Consider the following 24,747-nt stretch of genomic DNA (forward strand, 5'->3'; position numbering starts at 1 on the left):
GCTAGCGAACGTTCGCCTAACGTACAACATGTGTAGGACAATCAGACACCTGCCTCCCCCTCTCCTGCCAAAGATATAACTTACTACAATCCTGAGGACAACACTGCTAGATATCTTAACAGGTTTATGATGACTAAACATTAACGTTGCGGCTCATGGGATTAATCTTAATTTACCTCAATGTGTTTCCTGAGGTTGGTGAGTTGTTGAAGGCCAATATCTCCGTAGCTTTCGGTCGGCATAAGAGGCACTTCATCCGGTAGGAAGAAACTTTCACTCCGACAAAAGAAAAGAGTTCGCCCAAATATGGCCACGGACGTTGATCTTGGTCACCGTGGTTATTCGAGTCGCTTCCATTGCTGCTCCACATGAAATGAGTCGTATCTGTAGCCGCTCGCTCGCTAGCATCCTGGGCATCACTGGGAAGAGAAAACACGCGGCAAGGACCACTGATCCCCAACCTGGTGCTCGTGCTGCGTTCAGGTGCGCTGCGGTGTGTTCCACAACAGTCCCCGATGTGCTGCGTTCAGGTGCGCTGCGGTGTGTTCCACAACAGTCCCCGATGTGCTGCGTTCAGGTGCGCTGCGGTGTGTTCCACAACAGTCCCCGATGTTTCTCATGATTATTTTTTTCCGTAGTAACGAGTAACGATACTGTTTCAGGGGAAATGTATCGGAGTAAAAGTACAAGTTTTCATTGCAAAATGTAGTGAAGTAAAAGTAAAAGTAAACAGAAATATAAGTAGTAAAATAAAGTACAGATACCCAAAAAAACTACTTAAGTAAAGTAACGAAGTACTTCTACTTCGTTACTATACACCACTGCTTGTAATGCATGATGTGTGCAATCAGAAAGGTAGGCAGAAAAAGCAATTCATAACATTTCAAATATGCTAACCACTCACACAAACACACACGCACACACCCTCCACACACTCCGTACTGGAACAATTACTTTTCTCCTGTGTTCTGGTTCCACAGATAGCCCGTGTTTGAAAAACTACCGTTCTGCCCCAGATAGTCAGACAATATGATTGGTCGATGGCAATTAGTTTGAAGCATGGCTGCTTCAGAGCTTGTTTAATTTCTCCTTCTATATCAGAGTTCTATTAATATAATGTCACATGTGTTTAAGCGATTACATTTATGAAAAGTCATTTTAATTCCATTCATTTTTTTCTCTTTTTTTATTTGATTCAACTTTGGTTCTCCATCTTCTACGTTTCTGGTGCAAAATCACAAACCCAAAGCCCTTTGACTGAATGGAATGCAGATCTGTTCCAGTAGTTTGGTTATTGTAAGTCAGTGTGCCCTCCATTGTTATTAGTTTCTGAAATATGTCCATTTATTAAAGAATGCTGATATCTCGTGATTCTGTACCACCCATCACCGTTCTTTTTATTTCATTTCCTTGCAAAGTGTGGCACAAATGTAAGAATTCATAGCATGCTTAGTTTTAGAAGTGGAGACTGCAAAACAAAAGGATGATCAGTTACACTCATGGTTCATTGAGATATAGACCTAGTTTATTAAAGCTGTTCTCTAATGTGGCTAAAACAGACAAACCGACCATTATCTGGCCAGAACAAAGGAGTCGGCTTATCACGAGACTTCATCAGAGCTCCTTTCAATCCAGCAAGGATTATTAGAAAATTAAATTTACAGTTCATGTGTGGAGATTTAAAGTGTTGTTATGCCGAGCATAAAAGATGGATATGGATGGATTTTATGTCTGAGCTTATGTCTGAGACACTCCCCTAACCCCCTCTCCTGTTATCCTGCTTATGAACTTTCACTCAGTTCTGTTGCAACAGACATGGCCCGTTTATGACGAGACGGAGATATTTATCGCACCAGCATCTAAAAGCAGACAGCCTGATGATAAGCGTGCTCGCGTCTGGGTTTCTCATCTCAGATTTGAAATTCATGGCATGACACACCCCCTCCGTGCATTTGTGCTGTTATTTACGGCCCAGATCTCCAGCCAGACATCGACTGCTTTTCTCATTTTGACGGACCGACTGTCTTGTGTTTGTTTGTTTAGTCCCCCCCCCCCCCCCCCTGTTGTCCTTCCTGGCAGCGCTACGACAACGTGCCAATGAAGCGGCGTTTCAAAGACACTTCCAGCAAGACGCCTCACCACCGCCCCCCCCCCCCGTCTGTGTTGGGGACTTCACGCTCTTCTGCCGACTCTATTTTTACGCCGCGCAGTTCTCATGATAATGCACGAGACGAAGCTCAAGCCTTCGGATGGCAGAGCTATCACTGGAGTCCTTTTACTCCAGACATTTCTTAACTTCACTTTCTTTTTGTGCTTGTCTCAGCACAGCTTTCTGTCGAGACGTAAGTAAATGCAAAGCATTTACATTCCCCCCACTGCCTTCGACCACTTGAAAGACTTTCCAGTCCAGCAACCCCAATCATGCAAAAGCCACGTGGGACCAGAAACCACTGCAAACTTGCCCAGTGCATTTAGTCACCTGAGGAACTTGTTTCTGGTTTTCTCATTTCCATAAGCCGCTGACACGAAACCACATTTATCGAAATGTCCGGCTGTGTCCCGTGTTCAGCATATGAACCACCAGTGATGCTGACATTTACTACACAGCTGAGGCTTTGATATGCATGACAGCAAATTAGCATTATCTTTATATATACAACAGTAAGTGGAATAAAAAGATATGCAAATTACATATGATAAAAATTGCCTCTTTTAAAAACAGCTTGTTTTATCTGAGGCCATGTGCTCTTTTATAAAGACCCACTATGGATCACAGCATACTCTTCTATTTTACAGCTAACCATGAGGGAGCACCGTCAGGCTGAAACACTGCTTTATTATTGATGGGAAGAAGCAGCGGGGGACGGAGGAGAGAGATCAAAGCCCTTCATTCCCCGCGCTCACCTTTGCATTCTTGCATCATCGGAGCTTGCAGACGCAGTAGATGGGACGGCTTGTTCCGTATATACAGGACTGTCTCAGAAAATTAGAATATTGTGATGAAGTTCTTTATTTTCTGTAATGCAATTAAAAAAACAAAAACGTCATGCATTCTGGATTCATTACAAATCAACTGAAATATTGCAAGCCTTTTATTCTGATTTATTGCTGATTATGGTTTACAGCTTAAGAAAACTCAAATATCCTATCTCTAAATATTAGAATATCATGAAAAAGTATACTAGTAGGGTATTAAACAAATCACTTGAATTGTCTAATTAACTCGAAACACCTGCAAGGGTTTCCTGAGCCTTGACAAACACTCAGCTGTTATAAATCTTTTTTTTTACTTGGTCTGAGGAAATATTAAAATTTTATGAGATAGGATTTTAGAGTTTTCTTAAGCTGTAAGCCATAATCAGCAATATTAAAAGAATAAAAGGCTTGCAATATTTCAGTTGATTTGTAATGAATCCAGAATGCATGACATTTTTGTTTTTTAAATTGCATTACAGAAAATAAAGAACTTTATCACAATATTCTAATTTTCTGAGACAGTCCTGTATATATATATAAATAAAAGAGCACTGGAGTGGCCTTCTCAGCATGCCAATGCCAACGGCCTCGTTTGTAATCCATTCCAAAAAGCGTTGCTTGTTAGTCACTAAGAAGACGTTTATGCAAAGAGACAAGAGGGGGGGGGAGGAAGTGGCAGGCACTAACAAAAGATGCTCACTTGGATGAGAGAGGGGCTGATCGATAGAGCCCTGAGAGAGCTATCAATCAGAGGCCCGGCCCAGTAAATTATGGTTTTATTAGTATTGAGCTGACCACTGCTGGGAGAGACCTTAGCATTGAGATGCTGGCCTACATCGGGGGCTACAGAAAGGGAGGGAAATCGGTGTCGACCCCCCACCCCCCAACTTAATACGGACTGATTGAGGTCCAATCAGATCATGACTTGTATGTACCACAACTTCCCTGCTGTCATGGCAAATAGCAGTGATTCATGGGAAGAGGATGCTGCCAGGGCCCAACACAGTGCACTCTGGGAAATGCAGTTTGCAATGAAGGGATGACTAAATTGAGGGGAAGTAGATCGCAGAGCAAAAGAAATGCAATTCCGGCGCTGCTGGGCCCTCATTCCCAGCCGGCTCTCTGAGGACTAACTCATTTAGGAACAGCAGGGGAAACTCAATAGGACCAATTGAGAAAATAATATATTGAATCTGGTGGTTGAGTGGGCTGCTCGGGCACGATGGAGGACTGGCGGGGAAGTGTGTGCTAACAAACCCTCGTGTTTTTAAGCAACATATACAGTTCACAGGCATGGGAAAACATGCACACGCAGCATATGTTAGCTGTACAAGTAACTGTTAGGGCATGGCTTGTGTGATGAAAACTGATGATGTAAACACTTTGTTGAAGTAACAAATCTTATAAAAAAGGGAATCATGAAACCATCTCACTTAATGTTGAAACATTTTCCTCTGCAGCACAAAATGAAAGTTTAATATGGTGTACAAGCCTTCTAAATATTAGCCACAGGCTCTCCGTTGACATGTCGAGAGCTGTTTAGCTTCAATCAGAAATGCTCCCAATCTTTGATCTTACACCTCTAGGCTGCAGGGTATAAGTGTTTATGTTTTTAATCGATTTTAATCTTTAGTCACGCTACAAGCACAATTATATTGATTTTAATGTTAGTCTATCAGTTGGCCGGTTTAGCAGTTTGGTCCATCCTGGCATATCCCAATAAATATTGCACCGATGGAAGAGATGAAACATAGTAGGCAGCCTCTGTATCTCTGTGGCTGTGTTGCATTGTAGCTGTCATACTCTGCTGTGACTGGACAGTTGTTTTCAGACAGAACTGCAGTACTGTGCACAAAGAAGTTTCCTTTATTTTGCTGCTGCCCAGTGTGTCTGCTCAGTGCAGAATAGTTTAGTTTTCTGTCTTTTTTAAATGCAGCATGCATTGTTTGAACTTTGAACTGTGTTCTCAATAGCTCCTTGGACTGATCCGCATCGCGGTCCTGTATCTGTGCCGGAGGCGGTCCTCACACCATTTGTGCACCGGACCAGTAAACAACTCTGAGCTTCCGTTTCTGCGGAAATCAAAGAGACCGTGATTGGCATTGTGTTGAAAGACATTTGCAGAAAGTTGAGCTCTCAACTTCCCCCGGTAGTGCCACTGCCTCCTTTTTCAAATGTATGTATCAAGACACTTGTTATCTCTTTATTTGGAGAATGAGCAGTGTTGCAATAACCCAACCAGATGTTATTCTCACATAACCTACTTTAGTGCTGATTCCCAATGTGCATGTTTTTTTGTGAAATTTAGATTTTTACTAAAAGGACCTGGGTACCCAGTTTGGGAAGCACTGGCATTAGATGAGTCTCTAGGTGGATGTGAGAAGCTAATGAAAGTGGGGTATCTAGCCAGCAGCGAGGCGAGTTGTGCCTGGGGTGCGATGCAGCAGCTTAAGGATTGTAATTACAGCATTATGGTGGAGGTTGACTGGATTAGAGCCACAGCAACAGGCTGAGACCAGGATAGAAAGCCAGGAAATGGCCACGGACGAGACATTATTAGCCATAGTTGACAGCTTAAGACCAGCCCCGTCAACACACTGCTTCTTCTCCCTCACCGACTTCTCAAGGTCAGGGAGATGCTGATGTACAGGCAAAAACACATTTGTGCACAAGTCTACACTCTCTCACAGACAGACGCAGACACACACACACGCACACACGCGTGCGCACACACGCTCCTTTTAGACAAATATCAGCATCACCTTGAATGCACAAACACACAGGCTTGCTTGGTGAGTCCAGCGGGAGCAAGAGATGATCTTGACTGGGCTCAGAGTAAGTCACAGTGCTCTGCCCTCTCCCTCAGTCAACATAATAATCCACTCTGAAGAACGGCAAGATTAAGACACACGATGAGGTAACGAGAAGCTGGTCAGAAAGCAATACAATCTCAAGGAAGACACTGAAAAATGTAAAGGAAGAAGTTCTCTTTTCAACAAATAAGCACATTTTAAGTCGATGTTGGTGTTCTTTTAAAATACCACAAAGAATTTCCCTTTTTTTTCTCCTTATGACACAATGATTGATTCTCACATTTGCTATTAATTCTGAAGATGAAAGGTATCTGTTTCTGCTTGGGCATCAAAAGCTTTATCTTGGGAGAAGAACCAGAAGTGGAATCACTGCTGTGATATCAACTATCAGGTGATATCCGATTTGACATGGAAATGCTGCAGCTCGTCATGCACTAATCAGGAAACATTCACAGGTCAGTAAACACGCACAAAGCATTAGCATGCACAGAGGCAGACTTAATTAATACTGGATACACAAAGATTAAATAGCTGCCATTTTGCCTCTGTGTTAAGTTGATTTCAAAGTCTATTTGCAATAGAAGCCAATGAATGCCTTTGAAAGGAGCCTGCTCAGAGATAGAGGGAGACATTTACATAGTGGTCCTTCTGAGATCTCCTCCTCCTGACACATTCTATACATAATGTTCATGTCATTTGATCCTCAGCTGCTCGCTCTCGTTCCACTCCGTCCAAACATTTTCCTGCTGCCTCTTACCTGAGACACTCCATCTCACTTCTTTTCAGCTCGTGACAGATCCGAAGCAGATTAAAAAGTGCGGAGCGAGGTTGAGTAAAAGAGCGAGCGAAGCGGGTAAAATAAATCTTTATTTCGTCAATTTGAGCTTTATTGAGACTGAATCGTCCGGGGACAAGCTTTTTATTATAAGGCTGCCAGTGGCCGTGGCTCTGATTGTAATTGTGTTGACCCAGCTCCCCATTTCACTCACACACACACACACACACACACACACACACACACAAACCCCTCCTCACACCTCGCTCTTATCAACACGCTCTCCTGACAAAGTCTGGCATTCTCAACCGCATTAAACCTCTCATTTGTATAAAATAACCGATAAGTCCCTCCAAGAGGCGACTCAGCAGCCCCCACACTGCACTTTCCTCCCCTGACCATCCCCCCTTTTCTTGTTATTCCCCCCATTTGTTTCCCAAAATCTCCCCTCCTCTTCTTCTCTCCTCTTCCTCCTGCTCTCCTGTCTTCCTGCTGCAGTTGTTGTATTTTACTCCCCTTTCTCTTGGCCGGGGGCCAGCACAGTGTTGTGCGACACCAATATTAGCCAGGGCCTCCTGGTTTAAAGCATGCTCCAGGTACAAAGTTGAACTGCGTAAGACCATCTAGCTTTAAGGGAGCAATCTGTAATGGGTCCTGTTCAGGGAGTTCTTCTCCAGTGCCTTCCCCCGGCTGCCCACTGGCTGCTATGAAGCATTGTGGGAAATAAGTCCAAGGCCAAAGGTTTATTCTCTTCCTCTCGGCACATGGATGTGATTTATTTTCTCACTGACTCTTGCTGTGCTATCCCCAGTGTCCCTGCGCTACAATAATCCACTATTGGCGTTTGAAGACCGAGCACAGTATCTGGGCCCAGTGGTTCCAGAACCGCTAACCGTGTCTCTCCTGCCAAGACGGACGCATGCACCGAGAGTACAGTGGGCTCAAAAAACAGCAGTGCGGCGTATCGACCACATGGTAAATGTCAGTAGTCCATTTACTGGGGTTCATTGTTAGAGACGGCTGTCTATCGGCCGATGGGAAATCCATGGAGCTTTATCCGGCTCGGACTGATGCAGGAGCCGTTTCACACTGCTGAGCCAGAAAATACTCACGTAAGCCGAGACGGACGCTGTAGCCCCGGTTCCACGTATCTGGAGTATTGATGGTATCACATCGCGCAGACCCATGTCCTTCTTCTGTGTCTGAATGTGTTTATAGCTTCCTGTTCCTGTGGTACACGCACAGCACATGGCACAAATGATCCGGAAAAGAAGAATTCAATTGAAATTAATATTTTTAAATTTTTGAAATATCTGAGGTTTTTAATCACACATTTACTTTGGAATGTTTTATTATTTCAAAGGCACAATACGTCAGTCTCAATCTGATGTACAGGGTTTTTAATATACAGAATAACAGAATAAGTTATTCATTAATTCTTTGATGCTGAAGAAAAGTTGTAGTACATGATTGTAATAGGATTGTTGTAGGAATCTTCTACTAATTACAGTTAAATAAAATGTGTTATTTTTAATTATTGCCAGTTGGCAATCAACTTAAACAGACGCAAGCCCTATGTTTGAGAATAACTGACCTTTCAGTTGTGAATGTGATGCCTCAATTGTTTATTCAGACAATTGTACAAAGGGGCCCTTTTAAGAATAATAACATTGTACGTCTGTGTACCGGAGCAAATGGAACATTTGTTTGGCACTGAACCTATTTGTAAGCTCCCTTTCTGCTCTTCATCTCCCCCTGTTTCTGTAGGAAGCCCCTGCCAGCCCTCCGGTTCGTGAACATCCCGTGAACTCTCTACCGGAAAGCCACGAGCGCCGCATTTCCCACTCCGTGTATGAGACCATTGACGACTCCACGCCGCTGGTTAATATGATGGGACGCATTGGTGAGTCGCACATCAGTTCCTTCACCCTCCCTCCCGGCACCTTTGTGTGTCTTTTTCAACACCTGACAGACTCCGCAAATTGGATTTTTTTATTTTCTTTTTGTGCCGGTCACTACCCATTCACATTGATAGGAAGTGTGGTTGACCTGCTGGCCTGTTCATTGGATATATTTTGCCCTTAAATTGGTGCTGTCTGTAAACTGACATCCCCAGATCAATTTAATCTTTCACCCTAGCCCCTCTGCTAGATCCTTCCCTTAAACCCCCAAGCAGCATCACCTTTAAAGCCTCATCCCCCCTCATTGATCTGCATCCCAAGATGTGCTATTTCACTATTCAAACCTATCAGGGATTACCCCCCCCCCCCCCCCCCCGATGCTCCCTGACTTCCCGCCACTCCTGACTGGTTTCCCTCGGGTCAATTTCCATTCCATCCAACTGACATCAGCGGGGTAAGATTGCGTCTCTTCAGGTGTATTGGAATTGGCAATTCAATCCTCAGTCCACCACTGCTGTCATCTCAACATCGACGTACCCTTCGCACATTCAAACGCACACCAGGGAGGGGAGGTGATTGCATCAGTGTGGGCAGGGTTTGTTTGTATGGGGGGTAGGGTGTTAAGGTTCCCATGCACTTCTTTTCTCTGCTTTCCTTCCTATTCCCTCGTCGTCTTCTTCTCCCCCTCCCACATTTGTTTGTTTCTCCTCCTTTTTGTCCTTCTTTTCTCTCCACTGTCTCCCAGTCTCCTCTTTCAACTCCTACCCCGTCGAACTGCCACCCTCCTCTTCCGGGATGGGGTGAATTTGTAATCCGTCAATGATCTACACTTTCTGCCCTTCTCCCATTCATTCTCCCGTTTCTCTGCGATCCCCTCCCCACCCTCTGCCCCAGAGCGGTGCCACTCTGCCACTGATCATAGAAGATCTGAGGCTGTGTCAGAGGCATCCAATGGATAATTAAGCACCCAGATCAATAAGTCTTGCCCCTGACACGCCCCCTCCCACTGTCTCTGTCTGCCCTCCTCACTCTTTCATCACGTCTTTCTCCTCCATCCCCAATCAAATTCAAATGTGCTCTGATTGGTTTGGTTCTCCTCTCAGTTTGGCTTATTCATTTCGCTGGCTTTTTTTCCTCTTCAGCGAGAAGGCTTTTTCCAAATAACTGCTGTGATCATGAGCGGCAACTGTCAGCTCGCTGATGGAAAAGTTTTGTGCCATTAAAACTTCAAGGGCGCCCAGCACTCATCTCATCCCGCGGAGTGGGTGTCAAATGAGCCAAGTGGAAAAGTTTTAGGAGTGGGGGAGGGAGTGGGTGCTAAAGCAGCGAGGTATCACAGCGGAAGCTCGGCGGAGTCTCAGATCTTTGAAGTTGTCTCGCACCAAGAAAACGTCTCGAGGCTGTCCCCGAGTCGTGGCCTCATTAACCCGTGCCCACATTCTGTGACAGGTCTTCATGTTTCTGAATTGACACAATTCTGTTCTTTAAATTTCTGATGCAGTCAGAGTAGAATTTATCTGCATCATAGCAACAAAACACTGCCGCTCTGAGGTGAAAGAGAAACACATGAGAAGTAAAATATCAAATTATCTGCTGTCAAGGGTCGGTCAAACATCGGTCAAACAGCTTTTTGCAATTACTGCATATACGAAATGCAGAAGATGTATTTTGGTCCCCCCCTTCCCCCCCAGAATGCATTCAAGCTCGCCAGGTATATAAGTAAGTACGTCTTCTGCTGTCACGCAAGTGGCAATGACCTTGCATCTCAGTCACCACACAGAGCTAAGATCTAGTTAACTTTGATCAAATGTCACAACATTTACTTTCAAAGCAAATAGCATCAGCATTCATATTCATCAGCACGTGAAGCCTTACCCACATTTGTTTGAATCAAGGCGAAACATAAGCAGATATTGTAAGAACAACCAACATGTTCTGTGAAACGCACATTAAAAGTACATCTCTGCAGGCTAGAGAGTGAGAGGAGCTGTTTTCCACTCTCTATCTTCTCCTGTATGTTATTTCAGATGGGCTCAGACATATTGCCAGGTGTGTGAGATGTGACAGTAATGGTTAGAGGACAGATGCTCAGATCAGTTGGGCAAGGTCAGGAAGCACACAGCCACCAGGGCTTGACTGACAGCTCGACGCAGAGTGTCTCTAGACCTGCTAAATTACTGAATCGGGAAAGCCAGACATGTGGAGTCTGGGATATATGGTAGGGCACAGATACAGCACAGCACAGTCATACCCACGTTGCATGCAAGCGCACACGGTGGCACACTCACGTACAACCTCTCCATCAGGTTAGGCTCAATTTCCACTGATCCACTGCATTCTCTAACCAAATCAGTTCCTCTCCTCTGCTCCATTATGCTGCCGTGGCTGCTGGAAGTGGACCAAAGCACACAGGCAAAAGGGATGGAATGGCTTTACTGCTCAAGAATTAAGAACTGACTTTGATCGTGAGTTATCGCAGATGGCAGCAAGTCAATACAGTAACATTGTAAACTACTATTTCTGCCAAACTATTGTTGTCATGCTGGGCCGTATATTTCCTCTTGCAAACAAAACCCCAAAAAACATCATCAATGTCCTATGGATGCCTTATCTCACCTCCCCCAGGTATCGATCAGACTTTATACCAGCATGTCTACTCCCAGCTGTCACAGGTAGCTTACCGCCTGTCTTCTGAAACAGTGAGAACAGGTATTGGATCTGCGGAGGGATAGATATAATTAAATCAATTATAGGAGTTGAGTACCATGGCAACAGCAAAGAAAAGCACCAAATGATGCTGGAGGAAGACATGTGCTATTAAGCTTGTGTAGTAGAACCATCATATCATATTGCTTCTGTCCATCCTGGAGAGGGATCCTCCTCTGTTGCTCTCCTGAAGGTTTCTTCCATTTTTTTCCCTTAGAGGGGTTATTTGGGAGTTTTTCCTGATCCGATGTGAGGTTTTGGGACAGGGATGTTCATGTGTACAGATTGTAAAGCACTCCGAGGCAAATTTGTAATTTGTGAAATTGGGCTATACAAATAAACTGAATTGAATATCACATTGGTTTTAAGGTTTGCCTTGAGTAGTGTGTTTTGGACTGTTTTTCAGAACAATCGGCTCTGCGTGTGTGTGTGTGTGTGTGTGTGTGCACGCGTTCAGCTCATCAGAGGTAATCCCATTCCCCGCTTGCTTCAGTAAACCACGCGATGCGTGGTAGTGTCAGCTTCAGCTTCACATGCACACACCACGCATTAGAGCAGCGTGGCCGGAAGCTGAATCCACAGCTAGCAGGTGGTGAACATACAGAACGTTCTGCTCGACTCCCCCACACAAAGAAAATCACGTTTTATTTGTCATCTTCTCCTGTTTCCTTCCCCAACCTTTTACCCTTAGGGTCAAAGGATCGGGAATCATGAGAGATGCTTTTCTCTCTCAAAAGAGGAAAAACGGAAAGAAAGAACAGATGAATTATCCGAAAGGACATACGGGCCTGACTAAAAACCTCCTGCATGTGCACAGTGGGACAGCGACAGCTGAGGTTTGACGCAAAGGTCGTTAGCATCACACCCGGCTTCGCCTTCCGTTCTGTCTGATAGAAAAAGGGCCACGGGGGTGCTGGGTCCACACGCTGGGGTGAAAATTGGGGCCCTCAGACTGACGCTTTCTATGGATGTGGCTGTTTATCCGAGTACCTTTGTCAGAATGCACACCCAGGGAGGGGAGGCCGGAGGTGGCATCCAGGCAAGCAGACAGACGCTGTTGTCACACAGGGAAGGAGGTGTTCACAGGATGTAATGTGTGCAGGTGACGGTGAAAAAAACCCTGTGAACTTTGATCCAAATCCAAAATGATTTAGTGAAAGAAGTTTAAGAATGCAAAGTGTGAGAGATTTTTCCACCATTATATTTAGATACTTGAGCAAACCCACAGCCTAACATGAGCACACCAACCTTTGGCTGTCCTCCGACACTTTAGTCTTCCCTAATGTTGTTGAAAGGGACAGTTTAGCTATTTTAAAGCGGAGCTTAGGTCCATAGGTAGTGTATGTTAGTGTTTCGAGAAGTAAACAGGAGAAAAGAAATGTACTGATGTGGAAAACCAAAAGATATCTATATTTAGGTCTAGACTTTATTGAGAATATTTTCACCAGTTTAGTTTGTTTGTGTTATCGTGTTACTTTGGTGAACTAACTAAAGTCAAACAATAACTGATAGAGGCAAGGGACCACTAAAGTAGAATTACTGGGTTTTTTTCAATGGCAAGAGCAGAGGGCTTCGGTTCCCTGATGGAAACATAGACTGTATAGTGTATAGCAGTTTGACGGCAGGATAAAGCGGTGCAAACGTTGTGAAGATGGCATGTGCTTTTAGTCATATTTGATATTTTTAGGTAGACCTTTCTTATAGGTGGCTAAAGCATGTTTTGCTGCTGCCCCCCCCCCCCCACGACAGTAACTCTTGTGTGCTCCTCCAAACTGCGGCTGTTGGTATTACACTGACTATGGATAAATACCTCATGCAACCTGTCTACAATGCATACATGGAGTTACCCTGGAACATTCCCTCTCCTTGTTCTGACTGTTCACATTTAATGTAGTCATTTGACACCAACATACGCCATACAGATTTTAAACACATTCCCTTCCGTTTGAAGTCATGTTAAATAATGCAATGATAAATAATGTAAAATGCAATCATTTAGAACATGTTTTTGAAAATGCAATTTGAATGCACAAGCTCAGTGAATAGGGCTATTTTTCACAGAAGACATTTTCACTTGTCACAGTAGGGAAAGTACAGGTGTCACTTCTCCCATTAAGGATGGCTCTGTTCTATTCATGTGACAACGAGCCAGCATGCACAATACCACAACCCTGAAACTGAAGGTATTCTATAGAATAGGCCCTTTTCACAACATCCATGTGTGCATATCCACAGCAGGCTGGTTAAATAAAATATGGACTCATTCTCTTAAGTTTGTCACAGCCATACCAGTCAGCCAGTATGCGCATACCATAATTCACATTATAAATTCACCGGTATTCACCCTGCATTGATGAGCCATCATTATTTTAATTTAGTCTTGGTTTCATCAAGAAGAAAATGCATCTCTTCCAATGGAGAGACACAGAAAACAAAGTATGAAAATGATACAAATTGTAGAACCCTTAAAATATCGATGATACACAACTCTATTAGCACCTTGAAAGTCTGATTTATATTTAGGTCCACGTTGTCTACCTACGCAGGTGCTTTGACCTGTCCAAGGACCTCTTCCAAGGACTGTGTGGGTTTGTACAGATGGCGCTTTATTGGTTTCTCTCCAACTCCCCTATTAGATGTGTTGCATCTGCTCTGTTGAGAGAACTTTCTCCCTCATCATCCTGATTAGTCCGTGAGGTTCGGTGACCTCACATATTTTCAGCACGTCAACCCAACCTGTGCAGGAGCGTGAGAACAGTCGGTCGAGTGTGCCGGTCAGCAATGCTACATTTCAAACATGGTTACTGTGGTTTTAAATTCCTAATTGAGTGTGAAAGGAACACATTGCAGCTAGAACAGAGAAGAGGAATGTGTCTGCTGTACTTGAATATTGCTGCTTTGCAACATTGCTATATGTATGATAGAATGTATATCACTTGTACGGAAAGTTTCTTTTTTCTCAAGTATTTATTCCCTTATTTCATTACTGGAGGACTTGTCCCTTTATAGTTTGCATAGCTTTTACTTGTGTGAAAAGGTTGAGGGGGTCAGTAATGATATGCCCTGAAATGGCATTTAAATGCTTGAATGGGAGGGCGGCATTATCAGCGACCAAGCATACAGTGCCCAATAGTCACATCCTGTCAATATGTGGTGACAACAACTCCGAGCCCAGGACTCATTAGAAACTGCTTATGACCCTCTTTTCATGGTGCCATCGGAATTACTGATTAACTCCACATGTCTCTGGGAGTCTCAGTGTTTGGTGTGCTTATTCTAATCGAGCAGATCAACTGAACGGTATGATCAATTGCACTGGCGAGGGGGTCCCTCATGTAGGAACGCCGTTACAGGAAAGAGTTGTCTGGTTAGTTTGGTCCCTTTGAGCTGGTGTGAAAGCTGTCAGTCGAATCCAGGTGCGGATCAAACAATGGGAACGGGTTTGCATGGAAAGGATTAGATTTTTCCTCTCGGGTTACCGGCTGCAATCCGAAAGCCATGGCAGCCCGGATCAGCTAAGAATTTCTCCTCCAGTCAGATCAATAGGCCAACGTGTCACTGAAGGAGAGAGGAAGGAAGAGAAAGAGTGTGTGATGGACAGAGATTGAGTAAAACGGCACAGGACAAAGAAGATGGAGTGGGGCCATTAGCGTGACCTCTCACCTCACAGCCCAATGTTTCAACGGGCAACGCTTGGTCAGAGGGCAGAGACAGTGTGGACGGATGTAGCCAGGTGGCCTCTGGAGCCAGAGAGCTCATCTGTCTCTGTCTTCACTCTCTGCCAGAGGGAGGACGGACATCTCTGCTTCCACACCATGAAGCAGCTTCCACGCACTGAGCGTGGAAGGCCACAGGGCAGCGTGTACAATTCTGTTTGCACTGCTAGAGCAGGTGCAACGTGTCATGTGTGGGGCGTAAGGCTGCTTTCACTGGACGCAACACGCACATTTAGCATGGCTCATTTCATCAAAGCATGAACTGGAACATTTGTTTTTGTTTCTTCTTCTATGAACCATGTTACAATAACAAGACATTTAAATTAACAGCCATTGTCATCGCAATTTGGCCTGCACATTGCCGCCTCATGTTAAGCCCCACCCAACAACTGGTGTTTGTTTTTAGCAGGATGGATGGTGTCTGTAACGCTGCTGTGGCGCTGGGTAGAGTGCGTCAGCGTGACTCCTGAGAAGCTTTAATTACAGTGTGACAAAGACCACAGCGGCAACTCTGTTTCTCATCTGCATGGATGGCAAGCATGAATCAGAAGCTCCTTAATAAACATCAAATAGCAAATGAGTCAGTTTCTGTGAACCATTAATCCTAATCAGTGGAATATGTATCTCCATATGGCCTCACGTACACGTCTGTAAGATCTGTCTGGGACTGCTGTTTCATTTGAGACGGCATCGTGATATTAATGTGTTGGTGGAAATGTTGCATTCCTCTCACAGACTGCTGTGTTTTAAGGGTCACAGAGGCTGAATAACAGCTTTGCGATTGTGGCCAAGATCGCGGTTTCTGTGATTTTGGTGAGAACAATAATTATGTTTACCAGCTCTCCCAGGATTTTAGATGCTTGTGGTTATTTTTTTGCTGCGATGCCATTAGGCAGGCAAACAAAGAAGCAAATGTTGCCTTGACGTTAAGCTCAGGTGACCTTCCCGGGGAAAGACATCATGTAAATACAGGGGAGACTACAAACAAGGCACTGAGAATGAATGCACCCTTCATTTCATCAGCACTTTGGCATTCGGAATCATCTCTCTGTTGGGGCGACTGTGGGTCAGTGGTTAGCAGGTCCTTGAGCAAGACACTTAACCCTGAATTGTATTTTGAGTATCTTGAAAAGTGCGCTACAAATTAAATGAATTATTATTAATAATAAATAACCATAACTTTATACTGCCTCAGTCACCACCTAGTTCTAGCACACGTGTCTGTCTGTCGATTTGGCTGAGTTGAGGGAGCGAGCTATTTCTGCTGGTACTGTCACCTGCCATCCCCCACCGCTCCCCCAGACCCCCGGCACCGACTGTGTGGAGCTGGTAAAAGGCAACGGTGTTAAAACAGTGAGTGAGCAGCACCTTGATGCGCCAAAACACCACTGGAGGTGTAACAGTCTTCTTCCGCTCCAGATTATTTCCACCCTCTCTGCCTCTCTCCAGTCAGTGAACCAAACGGACCGTCATTTTCCTTCTTCCGTTCATACAATTTGCTTTGGCGTCGTGTGCTCGGCTGAGCCATCGGTGGCGTCTGATTTCCCTTCGTGCCTATTGTGCCGACAGCTGCAGTAAAGCGAGTGCTGCAGTTTCTCTAATTATTTTCACCTTTCAAATCATCAACGTGGCCCCAACGACACCTGTCCACCTCGCCGTTCATTGTGTGAGCGCACGTGTCCTTTGGAGGGAAGTGGAATGACTTTAACGGCTCTTCATCTGCAGAGCTGGCTACCGGTGTCAAGAGGTCCTGACTGGAAATATTTCATTAAGCTGTGAGAGGAGTTTCTAATTAAAAAGGTGTCCTCTGTTGGCAAAAGTGGTGTGCTGACATGGGGGAATGTCAGGTGAATGTTTGCTGAACTGTCTTTCAGAGTACTTGAAACACGCGCCTGAGCTTTGGTAGCGCTTTCTTTAACTAAACGTCTCGTCCCATTATACTTCTACGATTCGGTTGGTTGTTTCTACGTGGCTTCTGTAGTGAAATTATGAGTGTGGCTGATGCAACCGGGAGGTAAGTCCACTCAATAGCCAAGGTAAAAGTAAAGACTGGTGTAAGAATGGCCCCGTTGGACACACAACCGCAGGGCATCTCTGATTGACACTGCCGCACTTTTGCTAAGCAGAGACACTGACTGAAAACTATCGTATATAGAGGAAAAGGCAAACAAATCAATGCTGTACAGAGAATATACTTCAAAAATAGATGACTTTAAACACATCAGTTTTACTTAAACAAACATACACACTTAGAAGTTAGTAAATGCTTCTTTTTTGCCATGTGCAGATTTTCGTTTTCCTGAGAGCTGAGAAAGTTTGCAATGGATAAATTGGAGGTCAAACCAGATCGGCTGTTTTTGTATCTTACTTGAGGTGCATCGTACAACATTAGGAGCATTGCCATTGGCTCTCAACAGCCTTCCACATGTGGGTCTTCTTCGCTGACCGTGCTCACAGCGCCAACGGTGCAAACTACAGCTTAGAGCCAACAATCGGACTCCTCACATTGGCCTGCCTTCGAGGAAAGGGATAGGCCTGTAGCTTAGTCCAACCGACTTCCTGGAGTCCATCACTGTCATTGCTCCGGCACCGCTGATTTACAGTACTGGGTGAATTCAATTACCCATGGTTCCCTGTCACGCTGCCCACATGAGAAATGGCCTTAATTTCATCTGTACAGTGTTGGCAGCCATCTTAACTTGCTTAGACGAGCAGTCCAGAGACAAAGGGATGAGACTTCCAAAAGAATAAATTAACACATGCATAGGAACTGTACAGGGGCAGGCTCTGGGAAAGTGTTGTTTCATAGGAGAAAGATAATAATCATCAGGCTTGTCGAGGCAATTCTAATAAACTAGCATATTGTCTGTATCCACTGTAGCATTACATGTAATGCCTTTGGTATGGAACGCGTATTCACATGAGGGATAATAAATCTCTTTTATCACGTGCCACTGATAACACTCCGGACATTCATGAAAAATAACCTAAAGTACATAATTCGTGCTTGATTTTCCATTTGTTGTTTTAGTTTTTTTCTTTTTTTTGGGGGGGGGGGGTTCCCCGCACAGCTGTTTTTGGTTTTGTATCGTTGTTTTGCTAATATCCCCCCAGTCCCCCTGAAAAAAGTAAACACCTCATTGCCGCGTTGTTTGGTGCTCAGATTTACTTCCTCAAGCTGCATTTATCATTGGTCGGGCCCCAGTGAAATGAAATGCCTCTCAGATTCACGTTGGGATCCTGCCAGGGTAAACATGGCGGTCTGCTGTTAGTGATTACGCACAGTCGTTCCTAAGCTATTCAATTTGCAAAACGGCTCTCCGATATTGGAAACAAAAGCAAAGGCCAGAGGAAGTCCGGCATGTCTGTAAACCGGCATGTAATCGAAGGCAGGTGTGTGGTTGGAGTCTGAACTCCTCATCCGTGCGTGGATCCTCGGAGTCTGTATTGTAATGCCGCTGCTCATGCCGTTGCACAACCCTCTCCTGCCCTTGGTGCTGAGCGCAGCCGCGACAGAGCGCTCCCCATAGACTTTGCCTCCCGAGGAGCAGCAAAGGAGCATTTCAAAGAAGTCCTCAGCAGGGAGGGTCAGGCAGGACGGAATACTGATCAGCGGAGCTCCTCTCCTGCTCATACTTGTCCTTGGTGATGGATGGAGAGAGCATGGATAACACATATTCAGATCAGTGACATTCCGTGTCTGGATTTGGGGTCCGTGCTGTCCATTTGTGTCAATGTTCACAGCGTTATGCGTCTGCAGTAGCTGATATCGTCTCGTGGGAGAGCGTCGTTGTTTGCATGCCGCATTGCAAAGCTGATCCTCATGAGCACCATTAGTTTCCCTTTTAGAGAAACGTTGGTGTCCCTCAGGCAGCTCCCGATATGAAAAATCCATAATACAATTATCTTGGCTTAAGTTATCTCTGTATACAGTATTATCTCTTTAATGACTAAAGTCAGATAAAATTATGTTTGTACAAACATGTCGGTGGAGGAGTTTGTTTTTATTTGTGCATACTTTGCTTCTGCACCGCATCTTTTCTCAGTCCCACTTGTTATCAGGCTGCAATAATAAAGGAAAGTAAAAGAACCTGGATGCCATGGTTTGTTGTATAATTGTGAGGAAACCAATCTCCTCTCTTTCCCTCTCTCTCAGGTAACTTCCGGCTCTCTCCGACGGTGAACATGCCTCAGGACGATGTTGTGATGATCGAAGATGATAGGCCGCCTCTGCTTCCTGCCCATCTCTCCGACCAATCGTCCTCCAGTTCCCAGGAGGACATGGGCTTTGTGGGAGAGGACCCGGTGACCTGGGTCCACGAGCTGGCCAGTCCCAATGAATGGTGAGCAGCGGGTTGTTTTTACTTTGCCCTGTGAGGACTCAAGCTAGCTGTTGTTTGGATTTTTGTTTGGATTTTTCAGTTCCAGGAGGTTTAGGTTAGCTTACTATGTGTGTGTGTGTGTTTGTTTATTATTGCTCATTAAAGGCCTGTCACTGATTGGGGAGGGTATCAGATATCTTGATTACATTTTCTGCAGGCGTTGGTGGAAAATAATACAAATATGAGATTTTACATGAATTTATTTGAATACATTTTGACTTATTGGAAGTTATTGCCTACAGTTGTTCTATGGTGTGACTATTTGCCTGAATGAAGCAGGAAATAACATGTTCATATCATGTCCTAAGTTTGTTATTGGAAACACATCAGAGCTGCAAAATGAATAAAAGTGACTTTGTCAAGTAACTTTTGGCAAAATGTGCATTGTAAGGTGAGAGTGTATGTGTACTGCAAATGGAAAAGCCTGTGTGTGTGTGTGTGTGTGTTAAATAATGGATGACCTAGCAGCAGTCCGACTGAGTCAAGAAACTCATACAGCACATCCACCTCTCCACTCTCCACTACCCCCCCCCCCCCCCCCCCCCGTGGGAGTTCAGCATCCCACTACAGTCCACAGACTGCAGCCCGACTGGATTAGCCTCATGATAAAATGTGATCCTTCAGAGGACTACGTCTCTTTAGTGACAGGAGCAGCTAAGCAGAGGAACCTTTACAGACCATGACAAGACTGCACACCAGTGCTCTCTTTCTTTTTTTTTAAAGTAGTTGTCACTTAAATTCGAGAGAAAATGAGAAATGTCTCTTTAACCCTTTAAAAAAATATCCCCAGTCGTATTGGGAACCTATTTACTCATTAAAAAAAGACAACAAATATTTTGGGTATCAAACTAAATATCACGTGTGCTTATGTAAGCTTGCACTGACCGAATCCAACCAATGATATCATGACATCCATTCGCCAATCAACTTAATGCTGTGCTACAGTCTAAGCCCGCCCTCTAATAGCGGTTCAAATGGAATGCGAACGATTTGATTTAAACCCCTCTTGTGACCATTCATCGCTCAGATATTAATGTTTCGTAGAGGCATACAGACGCTAAAGATGCAGGAAGTTATAGCTGTTTACCCTTTAAGCTAAAATCACTCACTAAAATGACTCATGGCACTGCCTGTATGATTGCAGTGCACAGGTACAGGGAACGTAACAATAAGACCGACAACATGTCCTCTAGCTCGGCTGATAACAAAGCCAGGGACGGCTTTTTCACTTGATGAAGGTTATTATCCTTTTGCTATTCATCGTGAATTATTTGTATATTTAATGGAGATTGTCATTCTTTTTTTATGATTGGCTGGTTTTGCCATGCTGCAACAGAACCACAGACTTGATTTTTTTTTTCAGCAAAATGCTACCTACCATGAACGGAGATGCACGTTTTTTTGTGATCATTTTATTGACTCTCTCTCTCTCTCTCCCTCTCATTTATTATGAATGGGTAGATTTTCTCAGCATTCTTGTTGTTCATGCGACGTCAGAGGTTTGTCATAGTGGATTAATTCCACAGCATATGGCTGAACCGCACTCAAACTTCCTCACACACCATTTACACACGCAGGCTCACACACACACATAGACACACACACATACACACACATATACACACACACATGTTCATGGTGTGTGTGCAAGCAAGGCATACATGTGCTATATACTAATGCCTTGGGTTATTGTGAATAATTAATGTCCTCAAAGTCACACACACGCACACACATTCTATTTCACTCAAATGCGAACAGCTGCTTAAACGCTCAAAGTATCCTTATTCGGATTGATTCTTACTGTTTCTCATTTTCTTCTTCGAGTGCCCCAAACATCCCAGCACACACACACACACACATGCACACACACACACACACACACACATGCATGCACGCACGTACACGCACACACAGCGTTAACAGGCATACTGAGCCAGCAGGGGATGTGGGTCATTCCGACTCCAATGTATTGGAACTGTTACTTTTTTAATTAAGCTCTTGCAACAGTTCAGCCGGGGCACGCTACGTATTGAATATGTATTGTGCGGAGCTGTGAAAGTCTCACCTCTGGCCTCCAGTATTATGCAGCGTTCCTTCCTCATGGGAGGTGCCTTGCCAAGGCCACAGCTATACATCTTCAGTGCATACACTAATCACAAAAGTGGCTGCACGGCTTGTAAAATCATTTTAATTCAGGTTTTTTTCTCTTTTCTCTTTTATTTCCCTTTATTATAATTATAATTTCTTTTCTGCAGTACCAGCGCTCTCTGTGACTTTGTGTTTAAAGAGCCGCGAGCCAGTTGGCTTGTCAAATTAATTTAATCCTGGCTTACTTTACTCAATCAAAAGGTCATTTTAGCATCTGGTAGTGGTTATAATGAGGGAGATAAGGAATAATGTCAACAAAAATCAATTAAAGAGCCCATTCTTTTACAATCTACGCACCTCTCTCTAGTAGAGTTTTGTGGAATTACATTCTTATCTCTCCTTTAGTAATATTTTCCCTCTGCTTCGTCCTCTCCAGTGAATGATAGCCCGCGTGTTGGTGCGCTAACTAACGCCCCAGTGATAAATGTTTGTCCTGGAGGCACAAATCCCATCTCACACGAGACACATACATTGACCTACTTTTTTTTCTTCTTCTTTTTCTTGACATCCCTAGCCAATATCTAATGGATGTGTGTTCTGTGTACACGCACACACACGTGGTCCTGTTGGTTCATGTTTTATTGTGTTTAGCTTTCTTTCACAGGTGCTGTAATGCACCGCTGTTGGGTCAGCTTTACGGGCCTCAAATAATCATAAAAGAGGCTATAAACATTACAACCCCATGCTCTCTGTTAAAATGCTAATGTACAAATATCCACGTTTGAATTAGTTATTGCTGTATCAAGGATTGTTTTATTAATACTTGAGTGCGTAGCGCTTAGTGAAAAGGGGCTTGTGACTAGAAAGCGGTGGCTGCTTCGGATCAGAGCCGGTGGTAAATCCCTTGCAACCGTTGTCAGCCAGACGTAGAAGACTGCGGTTGCATCGGTTCAGGCCAGGATGTGCGTCGGATTAAAGGGCGTGTGACTCAGGGTGGTGATGAAAACCAGCATGTGTCTTCCGTCAGGTTACTTTGGGTAAATAAAGATTGTAAGTTATTGGTTTGCATGTCTGCTCGGAGCTGGCTTGAGCGTCGGGTCCTGACCCGTCTCAGTGATTCCCTGTGCGCCGTCCGCCTCCAAAGCCAAACAGGAAGAACCACGTCTAAATGATTTACAGTAAACCAGATAGCACGCACTGGTTGATATCAGGGCTGGGTGCGGAACAATCTGGACGAGTAAGACGATGAAAGCTTTTTGCTCTCAGGAATGGAATGTGGACCAGTGTCAGAATCACAATTTAGTGTGTAATCATGGCAGCTCCTAATGCAAGCTGCTTCCTCTGAAATGCAGGGAGGAATGTTTCTCGTCTCCTCCTGTTTTTCATCCAAAAAGTTGAGAAGGTGCAGGCGCACGTTGTGTGTCTGTTGGCTTCTTAATGGGTTCCCAGTCCGCGTCTTTTCCCTCTGGCGCGGTAAGCTGCAAACTACAAACTACATCCTGCAAACTACATCCACATAATCACAAACAAGGACATGTGAAGAAGTAGATGGGCCCAACAATCAACTTTCTTATAGCCTTGAGAGCTCTGTTCGTTCCTCATGTGAAACAAGAAGTCAACGTTGATGTATTTGTCTCATAACTTGAGGACCTATCGTAGGTATTTGAATCCTAACATCAATCTTTCCTGAACCCTAACTTAGAATTTTACGATCTATTTCAACATATAACTGAGTTGGTCACGTGAAGACGGAAGTTTATTTTAAAAAGACCGTATACATGTATGAGTGCACATTGAGACGCCTGGATGGATATTTCCCGGTAATAAGAATCCCCCTGTGGATTCTCTAATCCTCGCAGAGGTGTTATCAATGTTGTCCTTGAGAAGCAAGGCTCTCAAAAGTGTTTTCTTGGCTTCCTTGCAACATCTAAACACAAAGTTCCTTGCTCAGGAGAAGTTTTCAACCGCGTCAACCCCTTAAAAGTGCTGAAGCAAAGGCTTCCTTTGAAGATGTGGCTCTTTGAGAATTGAGAATGTGTCTCCTCCCAACAACAGAGCCTCTCTGGCTCCTCGTACTTTGGTATTCTACTTGTTGTAAACTCACAACAAGTCCAACTATACTAGTGAATACAAGCATGATAAGCCTACCGCTTATATGACCTTTGTAATTTCCCCTTGGGGATTAATAAAAGTGTATGTTCATATTCTAATAGTCATTCAAATGCAACATTCGGCTGCGTTAGTAACTTTCCAAGGCACTTTGTTCGCCCTGTTTCCTGTGATTGCAATGTGCTATAACTTAATACAAGACTGTGGAGTGCATGTAATTATACATTGCTGTATGAACACAAGTTTACAGTTTTCCCACATAATGACTAAGCAGTGCGGAAGGTTCTAGCTGTGGTTTTGTAAACGTTGCTGTAGAATGATTAGTACGAATTAAAACGGTGTTCCAGCTTCATTGTTGCCGGAGGAGGCTGGCATGTACACAGGAACATACGTCCAGTGGAGGGCACCGCCCTGGTTATGTGCACGCACGTATAAATGTTTAGAACTTACTACTTCAGGGCTCTCAAGTGTCACGCATTGAGCGTGACAGTCACGCATTTCGGTCTTAAGTCACGCACTCCTGCCACACATCGTATTTATCGCGCTGAAAAAAAACTTGTCTATTTCATATTTTAATGTGCCGCAGCGCGCCAACATGAGCTGGCCGCGCTGCGCTCACCGTAGGGGAATCAAGCGCTCCCCTGGAGGTCTGCTGCGAGGTGCCACTTATCAGCCAATCAAAAAAAAGAAATGGGCTACACAATAGCCAATCAGAAAAAAACCCGTATCTGTTGTATCTGGGTAAGATTTAATCCAGCAACCAATGAAAATAAAGCATCCTGGATAGATATGTCACTCTTGCCTGTCTTCAAAACCTGAGAGCCCTGCTACTTATAGTTAAATATAGCACTAGCAGAAATTATATTCCAGCAGCAGGAACTATAGAATCCAAATAAGTGAAGAAACTTGAACTAGCGACCAAGTCGGCTGTTTGGAATCTGTCAAATATGTACAAGTGCACCTGTGGGTGTTTTCATAATAGCATGCAGCTTAGCGTGTCCCTTTATACCATTTTTCTTGTTTTTGCATTGGTTTTGGACAATTTAATAAATCTGCCACTTCGTCATTTTTGTGCCATTCATTCATTTGTGTGTCTGTGGCCAATTATGTCAAGCAGCTTCTTCCTGGAACACAGGCCATCTAGTCAAGATAGATAACTTATTCTTATGCCAAATTGTTCAGAAAACCTCAAATAATATCCCTGTTGTTTCTCCCGGGCCAGCAGGGTGGGATGCAGCTTTCACGGCTCCCCCTTTCATGTGCTGAGCCGTAAGCACACAA

General features: G+C 44.2%; 1 protein-coding gene across 1 annotated transcript in view; it reads left to right on the forward strand.

Annotated features, from left to right (window-relative positions):
- Positions 1-24,747, forward strand: part of pard3aa (par-3 family cell polarity regulator alpha, a) — a 337,003-nt gene that overhangs the window by 192,454 nt on the left and 119,802 nt on the right. Inside the window, exons 15-16 of the mRNA XM_056433473.1 lie at positions 8,332-8,467; positions 19,044-19,230. Coding sequence (XP_056289448.1) covers positions 8,332-8,467; positions 19,044-19,230 — 323 coding nt within the window. The remainder of the gene's footprint in view (positions 1-8,331; positions 8,468-19,043; positions 19,231-24,747) is intronic.

The sequence above is a fragment of the Pseudoliparis swirei genome, chromosome 16 (genome assembly GCF_029220125.1).
Source record: "Pseudoliparis swirei isolate HS2019 ecotype Mariana Trench chromosome 16, NWPU_hadal_v1, whole genome shotgun sequence".
Lineage (NCBI taxonomy): Eukaryota > Metazoa > Chordata > Actinopteri > Perciformes > Liparidae > Pseudoliparis > Pseudoliparis swirei.